General features: G+C 40.3%; 1 protein-coding gene across 6 annotated transcripts in view; it reads left to right on the forward strand.

The window, feature by feature from the left end:
• Positions 1-24,380, forward strand: part of LOC126251840 (pericentriolar material 1 protein-like) — a 781,694-nt gene that overhangs the window by 435,622 nt on the left and 321,692 nt on the right. For all 6 annotated transcript variants that reach the window (XM_049952507.1, XM_049952508.1, XM_049952506.1 and 3 more), the window contains 3 exons: positions 437-565; positions 1,703-1,774; positions 12,710-12,787. In XM_049952507.1, coding sequence (XP_049808464.1) covers positions 437-565; positions 1,703-1,774; positions 12,710-12,787 — 279 coding nt within the window. The remainder of the gene's footprint in view (positions 1-436; positions 566-1,702; positions 1,775-12,709; positions 12,788-24,380) is intronic.

Raw genomic sequence — 24,380 nt, forward strand, 5'->3', positions numbered from 1 at the left:
TTATGAGACAAAATAGCTAGGTGGCCATCAGGAGACGAAATATTTAGTAGTGTTGACAGCTACTATTCTATACTTTGAAACTGTTAGTTCTTTCTTCAAGAAGGAGAGAGAAATATGTTGGGGAAGGTTACCAGTGAGAGTAGGTTCCTTGGACCCCAGGATGAGGGGTAGACTCTTATTTTTGGAGAGATGTGTTTTTCTAATGCATGGTGTTAGCATTTTGTTGCAAACTTTGGTTATGGACTTCAGATAACTAATCCATAGAAATAGAACTTTGTTAGCAGCTTGTTTTGTGAACTTGACTATTCTTCAAATATAAACAAGATTAACATACTGTATGTTTCAATGCGCGCGCGCGCGCGCGCACACACACACACACACACACACACATTCTATAATTTTTACTTTTGTGCAAATTTAATTTCTTTTTCCATAGCGCCAAGAAGCACAACGTCAGAAGTTGTCAGGAATGGTGGAAGATTTGCGTGACAGTGAGAGCAAACTCCAGTCGTTGGCTGACAAGCTCGAACGTGCGGAACGTCGTCTTTCACACTGCGAGCGCCAGGTCAGTTAATCAGCATTGACGGTCATTACAGAATTGTCTAATCTGTAATTGTAATTTTAGATGCATCCTATAAATTTATTTTAATCATATTTTCTTCCACCAAAGCTTACATTTATAATTATTCATAAGATTCTTTTCTTGTAAATTATAGATTGCAGTGATCAGTCGTCCTTTTTAAATTTTATTATGCAGATCTAGATTTCGGCTGGAAGCTAGCCATTCTCAATGCACTATTATTTTTGCTCAATGCATGTAATGCCTGTTGGTCATGCTTCATCCACAGATCATTGAATACTCAGTGAATCTAGATATGCACAATAAAATTTAAAAAGAACAGCTGATCGCTGCAATCTATAATTTACAAGTTAATATAACAGTCATGAATGCAGCAGATTTCTGAATGGAAGCTGATGAAAATTCTTTCCAAGTGACTTAATGATTGTGTTAACAGTGGAATTTTAGAATATGCTCTTTTTTTCCTATTGTTAACAATGAAATGCAGTATCCATACGTATGTATACATCTGGAAGATCTGCAGTACACTTACAATGTTGAAGGTCTTTTTAAGTTTGTCATGTGGCTTATCTTTGTAACTTGATTCATCACCTTTGAATTCCCTAGCTACCGAGCGAGGTGGCGCAGTGGTTAGCACACTGGACTCGCATTCGGGAGGACGACGGTTCAATCCCGTCTCCGGCCATCCTGATTTAGGTTTTCCGTGATTTCCCTAAATCGTTTCAGGCAAATGCCGGGATGGTTCCTTTGAAAGGGCACGGCCGATTTCCTTCCCAATCCTTCCCTAACCCGAGCTTGCGCTCCGTCTCTAATGACCTCGTTGTCGACGGGACGTAAAACACTAACAACCACCACCATTCCCTAGCTCTCTCCCTTGCCATTGTTTGTAGAGTTAATCAGTACATTATGATTTGTTAAAAATTGACTGGTTTGAATGGTCAATTTTTTACAAAAAAATTTTTTCTTTTTTTTAATTAACTGGTCTTGTTTGAATACATTTGGAACATATTTGTGTGACTTAAGGTATCAGAATATGTGCCTGCATTTTTCAAATTGAGAAGAGAATTTGGAATAGATTAATAATAAATCTGCAGTACATTTACATGATATATGTTTTAACAGAACAGTTCAGAGACTGGTAGTTGCGCCTCATCCACTCGAAGTTATAGTCATTCAGAAGAACGTGAGAGACGGGTAAGTTCCAGTCTTACTTTTTCAGGATAATTGTGGATCTAATGCATAATTTTATTTACAAGTTTAAACATGATTTTGATAGTAACGTTTTATAATAATGGAGTTTCATCACTTCTATCATGTGCTCTCCACATCCTGTAGCTACTCTGGAGAGTTCATATTGCATGAAAAAAACTTAAGGTTAATTTGAATATTGCACATTTACTTATAGTTACTGACTGTATTCATTTGCAGAGGTTAAATATGAACATCTGTATTTCGAAACAGTTTCAGTGGAAGTGCTTGCAGAAGATTTACACTTACATAGCCATATTTTCTTTCATTACAGAGAAGGGTTTTTGGAAGTCTTCATTCTCTCATAGCGTACTGGCTTCGTGATTAATGTTTTATGTAGCTTTCCTAAAGGTTTTCACCTGTTGTCAGGATGGTTCCTTCAGCAAGACCACAGTTCATTGCTGGCTATTAAATCCTAATGTATCTATTATACTTAATTTCTTCCTTTCTATCAGTTCTCAGTTTAGAATTTTTCAGTCATTTGTTTTGTGTTTTATCCAGCATTTTTTCTCATTTTCTGTATCCTTTTTCTTTCTCTTCCTGTCATATCTTTACTTTAACTGTCTGAATAAATGCTTGTTACTAATTTCTTTTTCAACATATACGTACTTTCTACTCTACTCCTTTGCTAATGATGTTAGTGACAGTCTTTTGTATGCATGTAGTGTTTTAATGTAGGAATGAAAGTTAGCTGTCTTCTTATGCCCTCTTTCCTGTTTTGATTTACCTCTCTCCTCTAACCACTTCAACTTATTCTAAACTTACTAATACAACTCCTCTTTCAGAACTTCATAATTCATTTTCTTGATGGTTTTACTCTCGGTATCTTCCAAGTATAGTGTATTTTAATGTGAGATCTAGAATCAGCTGTCTTCTTGCAGCTTCAGGCTTGCCTTTATTTATTTTCTCTTTCTTTCACCACCTCGTCATTTTCTTAACTTGTTACAGAAACTACTGTTCCAAAAACCTCATAATTTGGTATTGGTTCTTATCTTTTTTTCTTTACCAGAATATGCTTTCATGTTTTAAGGGGCATAATGGCCATTTTTAATCATATTTATGTCAGCAGCTTTTGTTCTTCTGTTCCTACTGTTGAGAATAGATGTAGCTGTAAATTATTTAGATATTTGTGAAATGATGCGAGAAATGTGTAGAACTGGGAAACAAATATATCTGTGTCGAGAGTCCTCAGAAATAATACCCCATATCCTCCCTCTCCTTCCCTCCCTGCCTCCTTCCCACACCTCCCCCCCCCCCTTCCTCTCTCTCTGAAATTAACTGGAGGATAGTAGAAAATAAAGCTCAAATTTTTTGCAAGCTGCAATGAGTAAAGAGGGCTCATTTAGTAGTAAAAGAAAATCCTGATGGAATGTAAATAATTACAAAGTAATGGTAACAACAAACTAAATAGTACAGCAAGAAATTGTCAAAAGACATGTGAACGAAACTGAGAGCTTTAGCAGCATATCCTTTTCGAGCTAGAGTGTCCCCCCCCCCTCCCTCTCCTCACCCTCATCCACTACACACACACACACACACACACACACACACACTTGTGGTTACATTGTGCTAGATGAATACCTAGTTATACCATAACAACAATGTGGGAAAAGACAGATTGCTACGTGCCATAAAGAAGACATGTTAAGTTCCAGACAGATGCATTTAAGACACTTCCATAAAACTTTCGGCCACAGAAACACACACCATTCATACTCTCAAGCAAGCACATCTTATGCACACATGACCACCAACTTCAGCATCTTGGGCCGAAGTGCAACTACCACGTGGGATGCAAGCAGCAATCTGGAGGGGGTGCGGAAGGGATGGTGGTGTACAAGTGAGGGGAAAGATGAATGCTGTCTAGTGGAATGTGCAGGGACTAGAATGCCAACAAATGCATCATCAAGAGGTTGTGGGACAGGGAGTTGTGGAAAAGGAGAGAAGCGGGGAAAGATGGGCAGGTGTATTGGCAGAGGGTGGCAAGTATGCAGGGTGGGAGATGAAAGTGGGGAGGAGATGACAGGAGAGAGGGGATGGAAACTGTTGGCTGGAAGGTGTGGGGAGAGTATGTCACCGTAGATTGAGGCTGGGATAATTACAGGAGCGAAGAATGTGTTGCAAGTGTGTTGTGACTCGCCGATCATTCAAAGCGCCGCCGCGCAATTACGCGTGTCCTCTACGTGCGGCGCTGTCTGCCAGCCATGCAGCAGCTGCGCCACCTAAGCGGCCAGCCAAGCAGCAGCCGCTAGACTGGGACTCAGTGCTCATTCAAATGCTAACGTGTACACATGTCTTGCTTGTCAACTTACTCTGTGACTTATATGTGTTGTGTCGTTATGAAATATATGTGTTAAACTTGACGTTATAACAATTGGTGACGAGGTAGTGGATTTTTCCTTTACACCGTTGACCCACAGGGTTCCATGGCTACTGTCGAGCAACTATTGCAAATCTCCTTGGACAGCAAACGCTTCTAACAGCGGCGATTTGCAATTTCGTTGCGGCGTCAAATGCGGGGCATTTCTCGTCGTTGGCTATACCTCCTTTTCCTCCTTACGACGAGACGGCAGAAGACTGGTCTGATTATGAAAAAGTCTTCGACAGCACTTCTTGGCATTTCATGTCACGGACGAACAACCATGTAAGTCTCTGTTCCTTTCCTGGATTTCACCTCAAATGTATCGGTTGTTGTCGCAATTGGCTCCTTTGAAGGATCCTGCGTCTTTGTCCTTTGCTGAAATGTGCTCACTTCTGTCTGTCTATTTTCAAAAGCAAACGCATGTGGTAGCCTCTCGTGTTGCCTTTTATCGTTGTCAAAAACAACCGAATCAATCCTATCGCACTTGGGCTGCTGAACTTCATGGCCTCAGTCGAAAGTGTCAATTTGTTACTGACGTTCACAAAGAATCGTATGCCTATTCCATGGTATGGGATGCTATTATCCGGTTGGCACCCGACAATGAAGTTCGACAACGTGCCCTTCAGTTGGCGAATCCGACTCTAGATGAAATTCTCTCCATTGCACAGTCTTTTGAAATTTCTCGCGCCGCAGGGGCGCAAATAGAGGCGTGGGGTGATGTCGGGGAAATACAACCCCTGTGCGCTGTTGACGACGCGTGCGGCGTGTCCCCGCCGGCCGATGTGGCCGCAGTGCGCCCCCACGCGCAGCCTCGGCCTAACCGTAAACAACCCACTAAGAAACTGCAGCAAAACCCCCGGCAACTTCCTTCATGACCACGGTGTTTTACGAAACATTCACGCGAGGATTGTCCCCAACGTTGGGCTGTGTGTCGCAATTGTAAAAAGAAAGGTCATGTGTCTTCCGTTTGCAAATCTGACCGCATACATGATATTCATGAACATGACACTGATTCTGATTCTGTGTTGTCTGTCACTTGCACTTCTTCCCTTTCAGGGAAGTTATTCTTCACTGTCCAAATCCTTGTTCGAGATGTTCGCATGCAAGTGGATACCGGTTCTGCTGCCACTATAATTAATTCTCAGACGTATCTTCAGTTGGGTTCTCCACTCCTGTCACCTGTCACTCGGCAATTACGGACGTACAATAAACAGAAGATTTCTCTCTTGGGACAGTTTAAAGCTGAGGTATCTTACAAATCCGTCGTTCGCACTGTTCCCATATTTGCGGTCGACCAGAGCAACGCAGGAAATCTTTTTGGTTTCGATGCCTTTCGCGTTTTTGGGTTCTCCATAGATGACTCTGTCAATATTGTCTCTGATGCTATTCCTTAAGCTCAACTGGATTCCTTGTCGACGACATTTTCGTCCCTTTTTTTCTCCTGGGTTAGGCCATGCAAACGACTTTGAAGTTCATATAACGCGCAAACCCACTGCTCGGCCTAAGTTTTTTCGGGCTCAACCCATTCCTGTGGCCCTTCGTGATCGGGTAAAACGGGAGTTGGATTGTCTCACTACTTCAGGGGCCTTGCTTCCTGTCACTTCCAGTGAGTGGTCCTCTCCTGTCGTTGTCGTTGCTAAGCCAAATGGTGATATTTGTCTCTGTGGCGATTTCAAAGCCACTGTAAATGCTCAATGCCTCATCGACACTTACCCTATGCCCCGTCCTGAAGAATTGTTCACTAAACTTGCTGGAGGCCAGTATTTTTCTAAAATTGACCTGTCAGAAGCTTATCATCAACTTCCTCTCGTTCACTAAACTTGCTGGAGGCCAGTATTTTTCTAAAATTGACCTGTCAGAAGCTTATCATCAACTTCCTCTCGACGCTGCTTCCCGGCAGTTTCTGGTCCTTAACACGCCTTTCGGCCTCTATCAATACCAACGCTTGCCATTCGGGGTTGCTAGCGCCCCTGCTCTCTTTCAGCGATTCTTGGAACAATTATTGCTCCCTGTCCCTGGGTGTATCAATTACATGGACGACATTGTTGTCACTGGCTCCACCACTGAAGAACATCTTCAAAATCTCCACACACTTTTTCATGTCTTACAGAATGCCGGTCTTAAGTGTAATCTTCAGAAATCACAATTTTTTCAGGCATCTATCACATACTTGGGGTTTCAACTCCCTCGGGATGATATTCGTCCGCTTCAGCAAACTGTCGCTGCGATCGATGCCCTTCCTCGCCCTACATCTGTTAAGGAACTGCAGGCCTTCTTGGGGAAAATAACATACTATCACAAGTTTTTACCGTCTGCAGCTTCGGTGGCTCAGCCGTTGCATCGCCTATTGCATAAAAACGTGCCTTTTCACTGGTCCGCGTCATGCGAAGCGACTTTCCAGAAATTGAAGACTATGCTGAAACAGGCCCCGTGCCTGGCTACTTATCGACCTGGCCAACATCTTGTTCTTGCCACAGACGCCTCTCAATACGGGGTCGGTGCAGTCCTTGCTCACCGTTTTTCTGATGGTTCGGAACAACCCGTTGCTTATGCCTCCAAAACGCTCACGGATGCCCAACAAAAGTATTCTCAAATTGAGAAAGAAGCTTTGGCCATTATTTATGCTCTTCATAAGTTTGGTGTTTTTCTCTATGGCTCAAAATTTCATCTTGTTACGGATCACAAACCACTTGTTTCCTTGTTTCATCCATCAACGTCACTTTCCGACAAGGCTGTACACCGCCTCCAGCGTTGGGCTCTTTACTTGTCTCGTTTCAATTATGAGATTCATTTCCGGCCAACGGCTCAACATGCAAATGCTGATGCTCTGTCTCGCCTTCCCATGGGTCCTGATCAGGCATTTGATAGGGACAAACTTTTGTGTTTCCACCTGGATGTTGCCGAGCAGCGGGTTGTGGACGGGTTCCCCATCACTGGGGACAGGCTGGCGGCTGCTACGGGTTCTGACCCTACCCCCTCCCAGGTTTTACGCTGTATTCAGAAGGGTTGGCCAGATCGCCCGTCCGTTAAGACTTCTGATCCGTTACGGAACTACTACGCTTTGCGCTACCGTCTCACGGCTAGGGATGGTGTTATCCTCCTCTCCACTGACAATGCTTCGCTGCGTGTTGTGGTACCTGCATCTTTGCTTGCTTCGGTCTTGCGCCTCCTTCACCAAGGGCACTGGGATGTGTCTCGCACAAAACCTCTGGCGCGCCGTCATGTGTACTGGCCTGGCATCGACTCTGAAATAGCACACATGGTCGCTGCCTGCGGCCCTTGTGCGTCACAGGCCGCTGCCCCGAAGTCATCTTTGTAACCATGGCCTTTGCCTGAGAAGCCCTGGGAGCGCATTCATGCTGACTTTGCGGGACCCTTTTTAGGTACTTATTGGCTCCTCGTAATTGGCGCCTACTCTAACTTTCCTTTCATTGTCCGTTGCACGTCGCCTACCACCGCGGCAACCACCAGTGCTCTCGCCCGCATTTTTTCTTTGGAAGGCCTCCCCTCTACTCTTGCTACTGATAATGGTCTGCAATTTGCCTCTTCCGAATTTGCGGATTTTTGTGCTCGTCACGGCGTTATGCATGTCACGGCCCCGCCGTTCGATCCACAATCCAACGGTGAGGCTGAACGACTGGTCCGCACATTTAAGGCTCAGATGCGGAAACTTCTGACTTCTTCTGCTGCTGATGATGCACTTCTCCAGTTTCTGGTGTCTTACCGTTTCACCCCCATGGGTGACCACAGCCCGGCTGAGCTCTTACATGGCCGACAGCCCCGCACGGTACTTCATCTTCTGCGGCCTTCCACCTCACGGCTGCGGGTGCCTTCACTTGGCCGGTTCACTGCCAACGACCTCGTCTGGGTACGGGTATATGGCAGGTGGCCAAAATGGAGCCCGGGCCGCATCTTAAGACACCGTGGCAGACGCCTGTATGAAATCCAGACGGACACGGGTGTTGCAATGCGTCATTCGGACCAGCTTCGGCCTCGTGTGCCAGCAACGCCTGTTCCAAATGCCGCTACACCACATTTGGCTCTACCTGATGCTCGGGATCTTGGCATCTCTCAATACTCACAACGCAACCCTCTCACCGTCATCGCGATGCCAGCACAAGAACGGACGCCACCAGGAGACGTGCCCATGCAGGAACCGGATGACCATCCTCTGTCAGAGCAAATCTACTCGCCGCCTCCTCCAACGGACGCTGACACATCGCCCATGTCTCCTGTTATATCAATGGACTTGCCGCAACGGGCAGATTGGTGCATGGGGCCCCAGCAGATTCGACCCCTACGTCTCCTGTCATCTCGACCCGTTATCATCGGGGACACTTCCGTCCGTACGGAAGCCTCCTCCTCGAGACTTTACAGCGAGTCAAACAACGCCTATGGACATTAGCCATCTCCATCAAGACCAGTGCAACAATTTCAAAGGGGGGAAAAGTGTTGTGACTCGCCGATCATTCAAAGCGCCGCCGCGCAATTACGCGTGTCCTCTACGTGCGGCGCTGTCTGCCAGGCATGCAGCAGCTGCGCCACCTAAGCGGCCAGCCGAGCAGCGGCCGCTAGACTGGGACTCAGTGCTCATTCGAATGCTAACGTGGACACATGTCTTGCTTGTTAACTTACTCTGTGACTTATATGTGTTGTGTCGCTCTGAAATATATGTGTTAAACTTGACGTTATAACAAAGTGTAACTCCCATTCTTGGGAATTAACCAAAAGGAGTGTCCCTTTCATAACCCAGTACCATGCTGGACTGAAACAACTGAACCATATCCTTTGCCAGGGCTTTGATTACCTATCATCATGCCCTGAAATGAGGGACATCTACCCTTGATACTTCTCACTCCTCCTAAAGTGGCATTCTGTCATCCACTCAACCTTCACAACATCCTATTCCATTCCTATGCCAATCTGAATCTCAACCCTTCTGGCCACAAGGACCATATCCTTGTGGAAGACCCAGGTACAAGACCTGCTCAATCCACCCACCCAATACTTCCTATTTGAATCCTGTCACAGGTTTATCCTAACCCATCATGGGTCAGGCCACCTGTGAAAAGCAGCCATGTCATTTACCAACTCTGCTGGAATCATTGCACAGCTTTCTTTATTGGTATGATTACCAACCAGCTGTCCACCAGGATGAATAGCCACCACCAAACTGTGGCCAAGAGGAAAGTAGACCACCCTATGGCACAACATATAGTTGAACACACCATACTTGATTTCAATGGCTACTTCATTACCTGAGCCATCTAGATCCTTTCCTCCACCAGCATCTTTTCTGAACTGCACAAATGGGAGTTATTCTTACAATACATTCTCTGTTCCTGTAATTAACGCGGCCTCAACCTAAGGTAACATACTGTCCCCACACCCTCCACCCAACAGTTTCCACCCCCTCCAGTTACAAAGCATATAGTCCAGCAGAATTATTATTTATTTAAAGAATTTACAAGTGTACTATCTGCCTTTTGGGTCAACTGCAGATCAAATTTTGGAAATCCCACAATATTTCCTCGAGGCAACTGGCAACATCATTAGGTGGTGGCTGTTAGTTATTGGAGGCAAGTAGCAACTGCTGGTATCCACACTATAAAAGTCTGTTATAGAGACATTGTTGAAAGTCATGCATGTGCGATGGAGTTACTTGTAGAGGGTTGATGATAGTGTGTTCAGTGCCTCGAACTGGGAGCCGAGCAGTGGGCTCCTAAGTTTGTGCCAGGTTGCCATTACCGGTGCAGAGTATTGCTGTGACTGGAAGCCAACCAAAATTGGTAGCTAGGTGGATCCTCCACTATGTTGTGGTGTAACTATCATCAGAAATTCTTGTTTTTCTCCATATGAATGACTGATTTTTAAAAGGTACTTAAGAGTTTTTTTTATAGTTTCAAGAAAAACAAAGAAAACTTGTTTTCTCTTTTGTGCTGTTAAATGGTGCACTGGTAGAATTGCATACTAGAATATATACATAGATCTACAATTAGATACATTTTTGACGGATTATACCTAATGGGAAACCAGAAAAAAATATTTTACCTTGCTGACTAAGATCCATTTTAATACTCCGTAAAATTTAATGTGTAGTTTTACTTGAAAATAATGTAGGTCTTTATTAAATAAACAGTTATATCTGTTAGCTCATATTATGAACACAATTCTGTAATAGCCAAAGAATATCATCACATTACAGAGACATCAGCTACTGGCCACTATAAAAGCAAATCGTAATAGCTTTTGTGTTCTTCTACAATATATGACACAATTTTTAATTTTGCTTTTTTTGATAGGTGTTTTTCCTTCTGGATAAGCTTCTTCACAAAATAATGATATTTGGAAATATGGAACTGCACCCTTTCATTTCTTGGAAGGTATCTGGTTTCAAGAGAGGCTGTTGACTTTTTATAATAAGTAGGGCGACCAATTAGAATGCCCAATGATCATGTGTGTTTCGAGCCGCCTAATTGTCCCTGCATGTTTTTTCTCTGCATTAGCTATAAACTCGCAAACTTCACGTCGAGTGTAGATACTGTCTTCTTTCCTAATGGAATGTTTATCATGCTGAACTTGGCAGTCACATGGAGTGTCTATGTAAAAGGAAAAACTGTTTAATCCTTTTAAACCTGCACGTATCGGTTATTGCCCTGGACAATTATCCAAAAATAGGTGTAGCTCAGTAAGTGTCACGAGCACATGCTGTTTAACGTAGTCCAACAGGAACAAAGCGACTTCATCATGTCCTTTGTGGGCCTGTCCTTTATGGTAGATGTAGTAATGGGCTAAATCTGTATTCATGTTGAAAATACAAAAAATGTTCAGTGCGAGCTGCCTCAAGTAATAAATTTCTTGAACAGGGATGTTCGGTTAACTTACATTTTGCATATAGTCAAATACAAGGCCTGAAATGTTTCCATTTTCTTTACTCTTTCTAGCTCACCTCATGTGCACCATTAATTCTACAGTTGTGACTCTTTTTGCGGTGTCATGTAAATGAGGACTATGTTTGCACCTTTTTCTCCACACAAAAGCGACAGGTGTCAGTTTGTGGTTTTCCAAACTTTATGTTAAAATTTTCTTTGAAATATGTGTTAAAAATGCATACTTGATAATTGTGCCAGATTATTTCACCTTATACAAATCACACATTTTCTTGAAGGGCACTTCAGATGACAAATACGTAAAGTTTGTATCAGATGCATAGTGCGTTTTGTACGCAGGGAATGACCTTGTATGTTCATGTAACATCAAAATTTCGTTAGGACCAATTTTTCTTGCACAGGGATATCTGCTAAATTTGTCGTGTGGCGATTTTCCTTCCAGAAGTAACTGTTTAATACGCCTAATTTACTTCTCCATCACATCATATAGCCTAAAAAAAGGCTCCCAACCTTAGTTTCATGGAGAATCACATGGCATTTATACTAGTGCATCCACAAAGAAGTGTCATCACTCCTTGGATGGTGTTGCTTAACATTAGTCACCTCTAGCATCCTCTGTAAATGCAAATCTTGCTCATCTTTAGATTGCAAATCAGCATATAAAGAACTGTGTATCAAGGCTTTTTCTGTGTCAACAAACTTGGTGAAACAGTTTTTCTTGCACCTAACACTAAATAAAAAGAGATTTAGGTCTAGGTAATTAATAAGATTGAAATGACCAATAATTCTGTTTGTTCCCATTACTAATGTTAAGTTTTTTTCTTCTTCTCTTAGATAAAAAGCATGTTGGTACAAACATTTGCTGGTAGGGGGGCAAATGTACAAACCATTGTATTCATTGGGATAAATCATCTAGCTGTATCTTTAATATCCATACCAGTAAGTTTCTGTAAACTGCAACAGTACATTTTACAGTAATTACTTCTTACCTGCAAGGCGAACTGATTGATCTTGATCAGAGCTGCTGTCCTCTGTGTCCAGTGTATTCTTTACGTTGTAATTTCAGCTTCTTAACAACATTCCTTTTGTAGGCTTCTGGATGAGCCTTCCTCGTTCATGTTTTTAATGGATGTCATTTAAATTACTGCTTTCACTCATATTGTAATAATTACTGTTAGTAGCACTACAATAATGTTATCTCCACTATTTAACAATCAACACAGTATATGCAGAACAACAAACAAAGAAAAGAGGCGAAGATATTCAACTGCAGAAAATAATTTGTAGTGCTACCATCAGTTGAGTGTTAAAAAGATGTGAGAACCAGTGACTTAGGTACCTTTTGACACATACTCAATAAAAGTGACTAATTGTAAAATGTAAAACAATGTATGACTGAGGCATGTCTTGACACTCAGACCTGTGTAAACCCCTATCAATAGTTAAAAGTGCAGTCATCTCAAAAAGTGAAAAAATTGACTTAACCACCTTTTAAAAATCACCGACTCCCATCTAATGGTGGCAAGTGCAGAGTGCCAGACCCAAGAGCAATATAGTTAACATATCCACTGAGAAAGACTGAAGAATCAATTTACTTTTTGTAACACATATCATTTTCTTGTATTCCAGAGCACATCATTGGTAAGAGCTGCTGCCACAGCAAAACACAATGAGTTAAAGCTTATGGTAGAGGAGTCTCAGAGAAAGGTAAGACAATCTGAGAATATATTTTACTCCATAATGTGTATATATCGACTTCTGCCAGTACATTAAGTGCACTTCATGTTCAAAGGCAAGCTTGATTTTTTGTAAGCCTTCTGTATCATCTTCCAATTTCCTCATTGATCAGACATTAAATCGTAATCTTTCTTCCCTTCTTATGCAGTATACTTAAGTCTTGCACATTTTTTCCTTTTTTCCCTCTCCAGCTGACATTTGTTTCTGAGATAACATTGTTTAATTTTCTAGAGTTAATGAAACTAATTTTAATGAAAAACCTTTAAAAAATGTGGCATATGCCGTATAACTACACAGTTCAAAACTGGACTGCAAATATTGTCAAGAGGTATTTGACATTGTAAGGAAAAATAGATTGTGACTCACTGTAAATGTGACGCATCGAGTTGTAGATATGCACAAGAAAAGACCCTTACATTGTGCTTGTCTGCAACTCAATGTGTCAGTTTTACCGTGAGTAGCAATCTGTCTTTCCTTTCATTGTCGCTATTCCAACCAAGGGTGTGCATTGCTTTACCAAGAGGTATTATAAACAGTTAAGTAAAAAAAATGGAAGTTTACACAAGTCATTATGAGAACTATTACTTTATTGCTGGGACTGAAACATCTGAAGTTAAGCTAATAGAAAAATAAAATGTGAAAGATTGAGAATTGTTCAGTGTGAATGTTGCTTTATTTTACAAATGACCTATAGATGGCACAGTTGAAATATGAACTTACTGTTGTTCTAAAATATGTCATTTGTTGTTGGGATAATGGCAGCTCAGATATTGTCTGAACACTTTGTTTACATTGTGCATTTAAAGAAATAGTGCTATAAAAAATAAAAATTTCAAATGGCGCTTTTTGTTGCTTGATGATATTATTTTTGTAGAAGTGTAACTTGACAACTGTGCCTCATAACAGTGTGTTCAACTTTTGGTATGCAGTCGCTGTCAGAAAATACCTTTTACAATTAATCTGAGGCATTTTGTTAATGTCCGTCAGTGTTTTCATGAAGGTCGACCAGAATCGCATGTTGCTAAAAAAGAGCAGGTGATTAGCCATGAGGTAGAGGTGGCCTTAGGCATACTGAAGATTGCATTACATTCGATTTTGCACAAAAGATCTGCAATCGCTTCTGCGTAGTTTAAGGAAAGTCCAAAAATAGGCTTCTATCAATTAGTGCACGGAAATGGTCAAAAAATTCAACAAGGTTGCTGAAATATTTTAGTAATCAAAACTAATATCATCTTATATATCGACACATGTAATAAAAATCCTAAGTGCAACAATTATTTACATATATCAGCAAGCAAGAAAATAGCACAAAGCAGAGTGACAATGTTGTGAGAAGGATTGTTGCTACTCACCAGACTGTGGAAATGCTGAGTTGCAGATAGACACAACAAAAAGTCTGTCAAACAAAGCTTTCAGCCAAACAGGCCTCAGTCAGAGTTAGACAACGTACACACACAGGGACTCTGATTGTGTGTGTGTGTGTTTTTTTTTTTTTTTTTGTCTAATTCTAATGAAGATCTGTGTGGCCAAAACTTTGTTTGACAGTCTTTCTGTTGTGCTTATCTGTGACTCAGCATTTCAGCTGCTGGGTGAGTAGCAACTACCCTTTTTATAATATTTTCATTATTCCATCCTGGATTTCTCATAGTAGAGTGACAGTAACACAGCAGTCAACAAGGACTACATCTACATCTAGATCTACTTACATACATACTTCGCAAGCCACCATACAGTGCGTGACGGAGGGTATCCTGTACCACAACTAGTTTCCTTTCCTGTTCCACTCGCAGATAGTGCAAGGACAAATGCCTGTCTATATGTCTCCATATGAACCCTAATTTCTTGTATCTTATATTTGTGGTTCCTACACAAAATATACGTTGGCGGCAATAGGATCGCTCTGCAGTTAACTTCAAATGCCGGTCCTCTAAACTTTCTCAGTAGTGTTTTTCAAAATGAATGTCTTCTTCCCTCCAGGGATTCCCACTTGAGCTCTTGAAGAATATCCGTAACACACGCATGTAGATCGAACCTACCGATAACAAATCTAGCAGCTTGCCTCTGAATTGCTTTGATGTGTACTTCCAGTCTGACCTGGTGTGAATACCAGACACTAGAGCATTATTCAAGAATAGGTCACACTATCACCTCAAGATGCTGCTGAATCTGCATTTTTGAGGTACCTGCATCAGATTGGGAAAAAATTGTTTCCATGGTTGGTTTGAATGCATACAGAAGCATATAAATTTTAAAGGTGAATATATTGAGTAACAATAAGATACTTTGTACCAAAAAAGTTTGTAGTTCATTGTTTTTGTAAATAATTAAAAAGGCAGCTCTCATAAAACAGACCATCAGATACGTGGCCTACATGAGGTGTGTTAGAAAAGTAATGAGACTAAAGTTTTTATTTTTTTTTTTTTCAAACAACAGTATTGTCCCTTTCAGAGTAGTTCTCTTCAGCAGCTATATGTCAACAAAGTTGTTCCTAGTTTCTGTTGATCCGTTGTGGACATGGTACGGCGGCTGGTCAAATATTCAACAAAGAAATACATCAAACAGCCGTGCAAATTGAAAAGTTATTTTATTTCAGTTTCAGCAATTCAGTATGCCATCTTCAGGCCCCATATGTGCCTCTCAAAAATTATTGATATTGGCACTGTTGGGGTCATCTGTTTCTGGAGTCCTGAATTCTCAAGTGCTTCCGTCAAAGACTTGACCATTGCAGTCAAGAGAATTCACGACATCCAGAAACAGATGGCCCCAGTGTGCCAATATTGATAATTTTTTAGAGTTGCAAATGGGGTGTGAACATGGCACATTGAATTGCAGAAACTGGTGGTGAAAATGAAATAAAATAACTTCTCAATTTGCACGGCTTTTTGACATATCTCTTTTTTAAATAAAGATTTGTTCCCAGTCTTGATAGCAATGCCGAAAGGCTCCATTGCTAGAGTCTTTAACATGTTGGTCACATTATTTTTAATGCTCTCCAAGTCTCAAAATGACATCCTTTTACAACATTTTTCAGTTTCATTAAAATAAAAAAGTTATGAGGACTCAGATCAGGTGAACGGCGGAGGGTTGTTGTATAATGCAGTTGTCCACAATGTCAGATCTCAGTCAGTTCACCCTTTTTTCCTGATCCTCTCAAGGACATCTTTGTAAAACTCTTGGGTCACAGTTTGTCCTTGGAACAAATTCATTATTCACAATATCCCTATTTTCATAAAAGCAGGACAACATTGTTTTGTTCTGATTTGCCCATTCGAGCTTTCTTTGGTTGAGAAGATGTCTCAGTGTGTCACTCCTCACATTGCTGCTTTGTCCGTGGATCTTACTCAAAGGTCTGGACTCGTCACCTGTGATCACATGACGACCGTTCGTGGTCTTTGGCAGTCCTCTCAAGAAGATCAGCAGACATGTTCCTTCGATTGTACTTCTGCTCAGTTGTGAGGTTTTTCAGCACCATTTTGGCACATACCTTTTGCAAGTGCAAATCTTCACACAAAATTTGATGTACGGGGAAAGTGTTTAAGTTTAACAGGTTACCCATCAGCCTTATTTTTAAATGTTGGACTGATATCATAAGAACATGCACACATTCGTCATTTTGGTCAGTTTTTGAATCTTGAGGTCTCCTTGAGCGAGGTTTACCTTTGATGTATTTTTGGTCTTCCATAAATGATTTGTGCCAGTGAAAAACTTGTGCTGTTGAAAAGTAATATTTCCCATAGGCCTCTTTCAACTTCAACTTCAACTTTCAACTTCAACAGTCACATTGAAAGATTCCTCATATTTAACATACAACTTGATTGGATAGTGTTGCTTTAAATTCCGCTGTTCCATTTTTGTAATACACAACAAAAACTACTATACTGATGGCAGTCTAAGAAAGCACGTAACAGCTGTACAGAGCTGAAACTCTGACTGAGCATCGATCACACCAGACTACACGAGCAGAACGACACAGCATTGCCAGATTGTTTGCAGTATATTCAGTCTCATTACTTTTCTCACACACCTCATATGCTACCTGTCAAACAGTTTTTATTTTGTGACCCTCAATAGCCGTTCTCCAGTAGTAGTGTGTTGGGAATGTACAGTGGCAGAAACCCAACAGCAGAACATAGTTTTGTGCTAAAGGAGAAGACCAACAAAAATTTAAAGATCTTCATAGAGCTCAGAGTGCAGCAAAAATGTCTCATTTCCAGTGGCATCAATCGCCTGCAAATAGAGGGAAAGAAGCTCTGAGCTGCAAGGAGAGGAGAGACGTCTGGTAAACTGCAACTAGAAGGATGTGACAATTAGAAAATGTGCAAAAATAATGGAAACAATAGCTGAGTGTGTCCACAACGTTTTAGGTCATTTGAACCCATCTCAAGTAAATGTATTCTGAATTCCAAACACCTCACCGAATTCATGTTTTCTGAATTTGAAATAGTGTGTTGCGTAAGAAGAGGATTATGTTAGAAAACCATTATCATTGCCAATGAGTCCCTAAACTTGTCTGAAAAAGCACATGTAAAAAAATTAAAAAAAGCAAAAAGCAAAGCTTATGTCATTACATTTTTTTATTATTGCGGCACGGTGTCTACACAGGTTGCCAGATATCAGAGTACTGCTGCAGATACACTAACTCCCAGTGTGTTTTTAACCAACAGATGAGATACCTTATAACAGTGAGAACTCATTGAGAGGTGGAAGTTCCACCAGTAAATATACATCTTCATATTGTGTCACCAGTTACTATCTTTCTTCTCAGAAAAGAAATTTTTTTGATCATGTGCATCCGTCTCCATGTGCAGGTTTAATATTGACCTTTACAACTTTTGTCTATATTTCAAATTGCCCAAATTGATATGAGTGTGAAGCACAAATTTGGAAATATATTTAAGTATGTCTTCTTACTCTGGATGAGAAGCTAAGACAAATACATATCTCTTAATTGTGATTTGAAAGAAGGGAAAGAAACTAAATTCAATTGATTTTTAAGTCAGATTCAGGTAGGAATAGATTGAAATATTTAAGCAGATAGACTAATGTGGAGAGTTACATTCGGCCATTCTTTGGACTAAAATCACAATAACAGAGTTGTAGCTTCAATGTGTCTTTATTGTGAATAACACTCATATCAGATTTGAATTTTCAGAACTGATAGTTAATGTGTTAAGGAGTTTTATTTAACCTCGAGTGCCCATGTGGGATATTGTTTCATTGTAGGTCACTTGGCATCTCACAGACGCCAACAGCATTCTTCCTTTAACAAGGTATAATTAGTTCAATCTGTAAAAATTTATGAGTTAAAAGTACTAATTAAGTGAAATGAGGTGTATAAATTCTGACCGATGGAATATATTTTATTTTTCTGGTTTTTAATTATAAATGCAGCCAACAAAACTGTTGGTTGTTATGTTGTGAAATTTTTAATCTCATTTGTCACAAAAGTGAAAAACCATTACCACACACTTTTCAGAAAACTGTATTACAGTCCTTACATGGAAGCATTCCTACCTTTTTTTTAAACACAATATACAGTTTAGAACAGAAACATCACATTCAGTCAGCAGTCAGCACATAGTTGCTGCACATGTCCTAAACAGAGAAATTTCTTACAGCTGCATGATCTGTACTTGGTGTATAGGTTTTTGAATGACCAAATTAACAGCACCTCTGTTGTTTTGAGTCTTGTTCCTCTTCTGTGGATTGGACTGCCCCTTTATCTAGAAAAAGACATTGACTATCTCATCTGAGATCTCTTGGCAATAGTGAATGCTGAGAACGTCTACACAGGTAATCGTCAGCTAGATTATGTGCTAGAAGTTTCAGAAACTCATTACACCTAACACTAGAATCAGTATTATTTGCACAGTGTGTTAAGTGTGCATTTATAGCTGCAATGTTCCTCATACTGTAAAAAATCACCATAGGCTATCGGTTGATCTTTCTGGATATGTTTTATGTACTACACAGCTGTTCAATAGTATCGACTCCTGATTTAGTTGCATTATAAAAGGTTATTATTTATAGCTTGTTCTTGTCACCAGATAAGACATCAATTGCATTTTGATGATGCATTGTGGAAAGTATCAGAACCACATTGTTTTTCCTGTCAATGTGTGACATTATAGAGTTGAGTTTTTCTGAAAGACAAACAGTGTGCAGTGCGTACCTCCCAGTTCTTTGTTTGCGTAAACTCTGTGCGAGAGGGATTTCAGGTTTATTTTTACTCATAGTTCCAATCAGAGTAAAATTCTTCTGAAGCAAGTAATCAGCTAACTCTAAGGAAATGTCTATGGTTATATTAAAACCAGATCCTGAGAGCTCAGAAGTGACACAATTCACATCATCTGTCACTTTGTTGCTAACTGCAAATGCCTCTGCAGGCTATTTACCCCCATATATTTCCATCTTGGTGGTGTATTGCATCCTAGCATCCACCAAAGCAAATATTTTTGTCTTGTACTTACTTGGTTTGCTAGGGATGAAACATTTGTCCTTGAAAGCTTTTAGCTTCACTACTTCATCTCTCAAAGGTACCCATTCTTCTTCTACTGTATTTCTTTCCCGCATTCCTGTCAATTGTTCCCTTATGCTCTCCCTGAAACTCTGTAAACCTCTGGTTTAGTCAGTTTACCCAGGTCCCATCTCCTTAAATTCTCACCTTTTTGCAGTTTCTTCAGTTTTAATCTACAGTTCATAACCAATAGATTGTGGTCAGAGTCCACATCTGCCCCGGGAAATGTCTTACAATTTAAAACCTGGTTCCTAAATCTCTGTCTTACCATTATATAATCTGTCTGATACCTTCTAGTATCTCCAGGCTTCTTCCATGTGTACAACCTTCTTTCATTATTCTTGAACCAAGTGTTAGCTATGATTAAGTTATGCTCTGTGCAAAATTCTACCAGACTGCTTCCTCTTTCATTTCTTACCCCCAATCCATATTCACTTACTATGCTCCCTTCTCTCCCTTTTCTTACTATCGAATTCCATTCTCCCTTCACTACCTGAATAATTTCTTTTATCTCATCATACATTTCATCAATTTCTTCGTCATCTGCAGAGCTAGTTGGCATATAAACTTGTACTACTGTAGTAGGTGTGGTCTTCGTGTCTATCTTGGTAAGAAATACGTTCACTATGCTGTTTGTAGTAGCTTACCCGCATTCCTATTTTTTTTATTCATTATTAAACCTACTCCTGCATTACCCCTATTTGATTTTGTATTTACAACCCTGTATTCACCTGACCAAAAGTCATGTTCCTCCTGCCACTGAACTTCACTAATTCCCATTATATCTAACTTTAACCTACCCATTTCCCATTTTAAATTTTCTAACCTACCTGCCTGATTAAGGGATTTGACATTCCACACTCTGATCCATAGAACGCCAGTTTTTTTTTCTCCTGATAACGACGTCCTCTTGAGTAGTCCCCGCCCGGGTATCCAGATGGGGGACTATTTTACCTCCTGGATATTTTACCCAATAGGATGCCATCATCATTTAATCATACAGTAAATCTGCATGCTCTCGGGAAAAATTACGGCTAATTATCAGCTTTCTTTCCTCTCTAGTATCCCCGTTGCCGAACCTCGAACAGTATAAGAGGAACCTAAATCACCTTTCACTCATTGTCAGACAACATAACTCAGTTCCCATTTTATTTGGATGCCTATATGTATTGTGTGATTATATGGTTGTCTTTTCTTGCCGCACATGAATACAGTATTCCTAATAGATCTATTATTTCAGTTGTGTCTATCAGATTAGCATCCCTTTCTCTGGAATAATGTTCCTGTACTTTAGGAACAACACTCAACAATGCTAGAGTGCAGTTCTTTCTCATAAAAACATTCCCAATATTCCATTGGTTTTCTTCCATTCTTTGTGGCTCCTTTCACTCCTGGTAATTGACTGACAATGTTTTGTTGTCGAATGCAAACATTTTATGGTGGACACATTTTTGACCTTTTTGTAGAATTTGTCCTTCCTAGAAAACATTCGTCAGCATGAGTATGACTTCACTATCACTGAAGTCTGCACCCTGCTCAGTGTCAGTATTTTCTTCTCTTATTTCCACATTGTCTTCTTCCACATCACTATAATTACCAAAATCATCATCTGAGTGATCATTTTCCTTGAACAACAGCAAGAGTACAGTTTCACTGTCACATTGCGTTTTCCACATTATAAGGCTTCTGTGAGCTCATATTGGATCTGAAGATAAGTTATGGTATTAAAAACAAATATTAAAAACTGTTAGATTAAATAAAAAACAAAATATTTACCCTTAGTATCGGCAAAGATCATGTGGCGTCGTAGACTCCAGCTTTGGTAACAACCTTTTCCCTCCAACACTGTATTGCAGCTGATGCATTGTTAATGAGCAAAATATGTTTGGATTTAGTTAACTGGAAGGTAAATGGCATCACAAGAGTGCCACTGTATCTGATGAACAATAATGTGTAAATAAAGTGTGTCTGGTGTCTGTGGGACAACAGGTGACCACTTGAGCGTTAATGTGGAGGACTACATCTAATCAAGATCTAAACGTACCTTACGAGCAGTACAACAGAATTCTCCACCATACCATCAGAAAACGGACCTTGTTATGCAAATAAAAGTTAAAATTTTCATGTACAAAGTGAACTAAACTTTGAGCATTACTAGGTATGAAATGAATAATCTCTGTAAGGTAAATTATATTTTAAGAGCTGTATGGCATTATCAGTGAGACAGCTCATGTTAGGTTCAAATCATTGCCCACCAAATCCAACAAATTATTCCTACAAGTAGCTGAAAAAAGGGGGGGGGGGGGACCAGTTACATTTACTTAGTCAGGTGTTGCATACTTCACTGGTAGACTTCAATTTTGGCAATATAGCTGTCAGAGAGATCACAAAAGTAATTAGCTCACTTAAAAGCAGCAATTCTTCTGGCTGTGATGGTGTTTCAACAAAAGTACTGAAATTTTGTGCTGATTTGATAGTAGAGTAACCTATGTGATCAGTTGGTGAGCCAAAGTCTATTTCTTGATAGGCTGAAATATGCAATATCAATAACCATTTATAAAAGTGGATGTAACAGGTGACCTCTAATTATAGTACCATCCCCCTCCCTCCTGTGTTTTCAAAATTTTTATTAGAGTTTTCCATCTTGTAAAGATAGCTTAAAGTAAAACAAGATTGATAAAATGTAGTCATGTCTTAGGGTTTAAGATTAGAAAATTAGACACTGGGAGGTCTGCTGCAGTTTGAGGGGGAAATGTCTCATTAGCATGAGCTACTTGGGAGACAGAAGATGCACTTGATAATAATACTTTCAAATTCTCTATTCTTACATTTTTGTACAAAATGTAATAATGTTCTGGGATCTTGTGTTATATGCAGTAGTTAGACAGAGATGAACTAGTGCGGAAAGCAGCATCAAACCAGTCTACAGCAGTGTCCTGCAATGTATTCCTAAATGAAAGGCCCTGTGTATCGTAGAAAACTTTTTCTCTCCCCATCCTCTTCTTTTTCTATTTTTTTAAAGAATGAAAACCAGAAGATAATTACATACAAAAGAAATTATACGTTGTATAAAATTACCAAACCTTATTTTTACATTTTGTGGCAGAAAAATTAAGTGTGTTGTTTTATTCCAAATTACTGGTTGTTGTGTTAAAGAGATGCAGTGCCTGTTCTTATGTGGGTACAAACCTATGACATGTTTATTGTGTCTTTAAAATAGTGATGAATCAAGATTTGACAAGGAAACGCTCTTCACATTGTTTGAAGAAAATTTAATACCCAAGATCACTACTATTTATTTCGGAGGAACAGTTTCGGCAGTTAAGACTGTCATCTTCTGATCTCTAAAAAATATATTCTTATACATCCTGTTCATTAGACAACAGTTTTTTGAAGATCAGAAGATCTGTTGCAACCAGTCATCAGGAATAAATAGTACTGAATGCAATCTTGGCTGTTAAATTTTCTTCAAAGTAGCTACAGGTCACTCCTTATTTCTAATTATGAGAAATTTCGACTTCATATTGTTATTTAACTGTACACCAATGAACCAAAATATAGCGTGTTGGTCCACCATTGGAATGCAGTACAGCAGTGATTCTGTGTGGCATGGATTTGACAATTCATTGGTAGGTTTTTGAAGATACGTGGTACCAGACATTTACGCACAGATAATGCTGTTCCCGTGCATTATGGTCTGGTGATTTGTGGGCATGGAGCTGGTACCGGATAGCACTTCAGATGTGTTCCATTGGATTTAGATTGGGCAAATTTGGTGATAGTGACATTGTGAAGTTACTATCATGCTCCTCAAAACACTGGAGGTCAATTCATTCTTGTGACAAAAGACAGTTATCGTGCAGGAAGGTGTTGCTGCCGTCATTGAAGACATCAAGCTTGAAGGAATACGGGTGGTTCACAATGATGATGTTCACATAGTCCATAGCTGTTAGTTGCCTTCAATTACTAGCACAGGTCTCATGGAAGCCTAGATGAATGTCTCCCATAGCGTAAGACCGGCCCAACTGGCTTGCATCCACAGCATGGTGCATGTTTTGAGCAGCAGTTAGATTGGATGAAGGCCATAGCCAGACACGACCATTGCCTGGTGTAACAAGTAACATGATTCATTTGATCGAGGACTTGATTCCATTGATCTGCAGTTCGATCGCAATGAGCATGTTTCTGCTGCCCTAATAGTTGATGATGTTGGATCCATGTGGGAATGCAGAGGGACTGTCTGCTGCAGAGTTCCATTTTCAACAGTGTGTACTGAACAGTGGGCACTAAAACAGTTGTGTCTGCACTGTCATCATATCTGCCACAGATTGGCACCTATCTTGCTATATCGAATGGGTAAGCCTCTGACCTTAACATTATGTAATGAAGTATGGATGCCTGACACCATATCACTTACTCGTGGTTTTACCACCTGATTTACCTTCACTCATAATGCGCCCGATTTCAGAGATTGTGTGTCCATACAGTTCACAGGCCTGCTTATAAAGCCATCTGGGTCAGCCCCCTGGTGTGTTCTTGTGAGCTGCCAAAGAATCAGTATTATGTAAGCAATCTCAAATGAGTGTTTGGCCTATTCCATAACCTGCATAACTGTTGTCCATCCAATATGTTCAGTACTATGTGCAACTGGTACTTCGTTGAATCTTACGTTGGCTCTATAAAGCATTCCATAAGTCCTGTTTTTTGTAGCTGTAGCACCACACTTTAATCACTTTCCATAAATGTTCATGACAGTAGCACACGAACAGCCAACCAGTTTCTCAGTTTCTGAGATGGTCATTTCCGGCCTTTGTGCCATAACAATCTGCACTTTATCTTATGTCAGTGAATTTCCCAGTTTGTAGCCTGTATGTAGCCTGCATGTACACAAACACACCCGCTGTGCCGCCAGGTGGCACTCGGTCTTGCAGCAGGCACTGGTCATAATGTTCGGCTCATCAGTGTGTGTTTTTCTATGTCCACATACATGCTCTGCAAGCTATTGTGTGTTGCATGGCTGAAGTTACCTTGTACCACTAGTCATTT

The sequence above is a fragment of the Schistocerca nitens genome, chromosome 4, assembly GCF_023898315.1.
Source record: "Schistocerca nitens isolate TAMUIC-IGC-003100 chromosome 4, iqSchNite1.1, whole genome shotgun sequence".
Lineage (NCBI taxonomy): Eukaryota > Metazoa > Arthropoda > Insecta > Orthoptera > Acrididae > Schistocerca > Schistocerca nitens.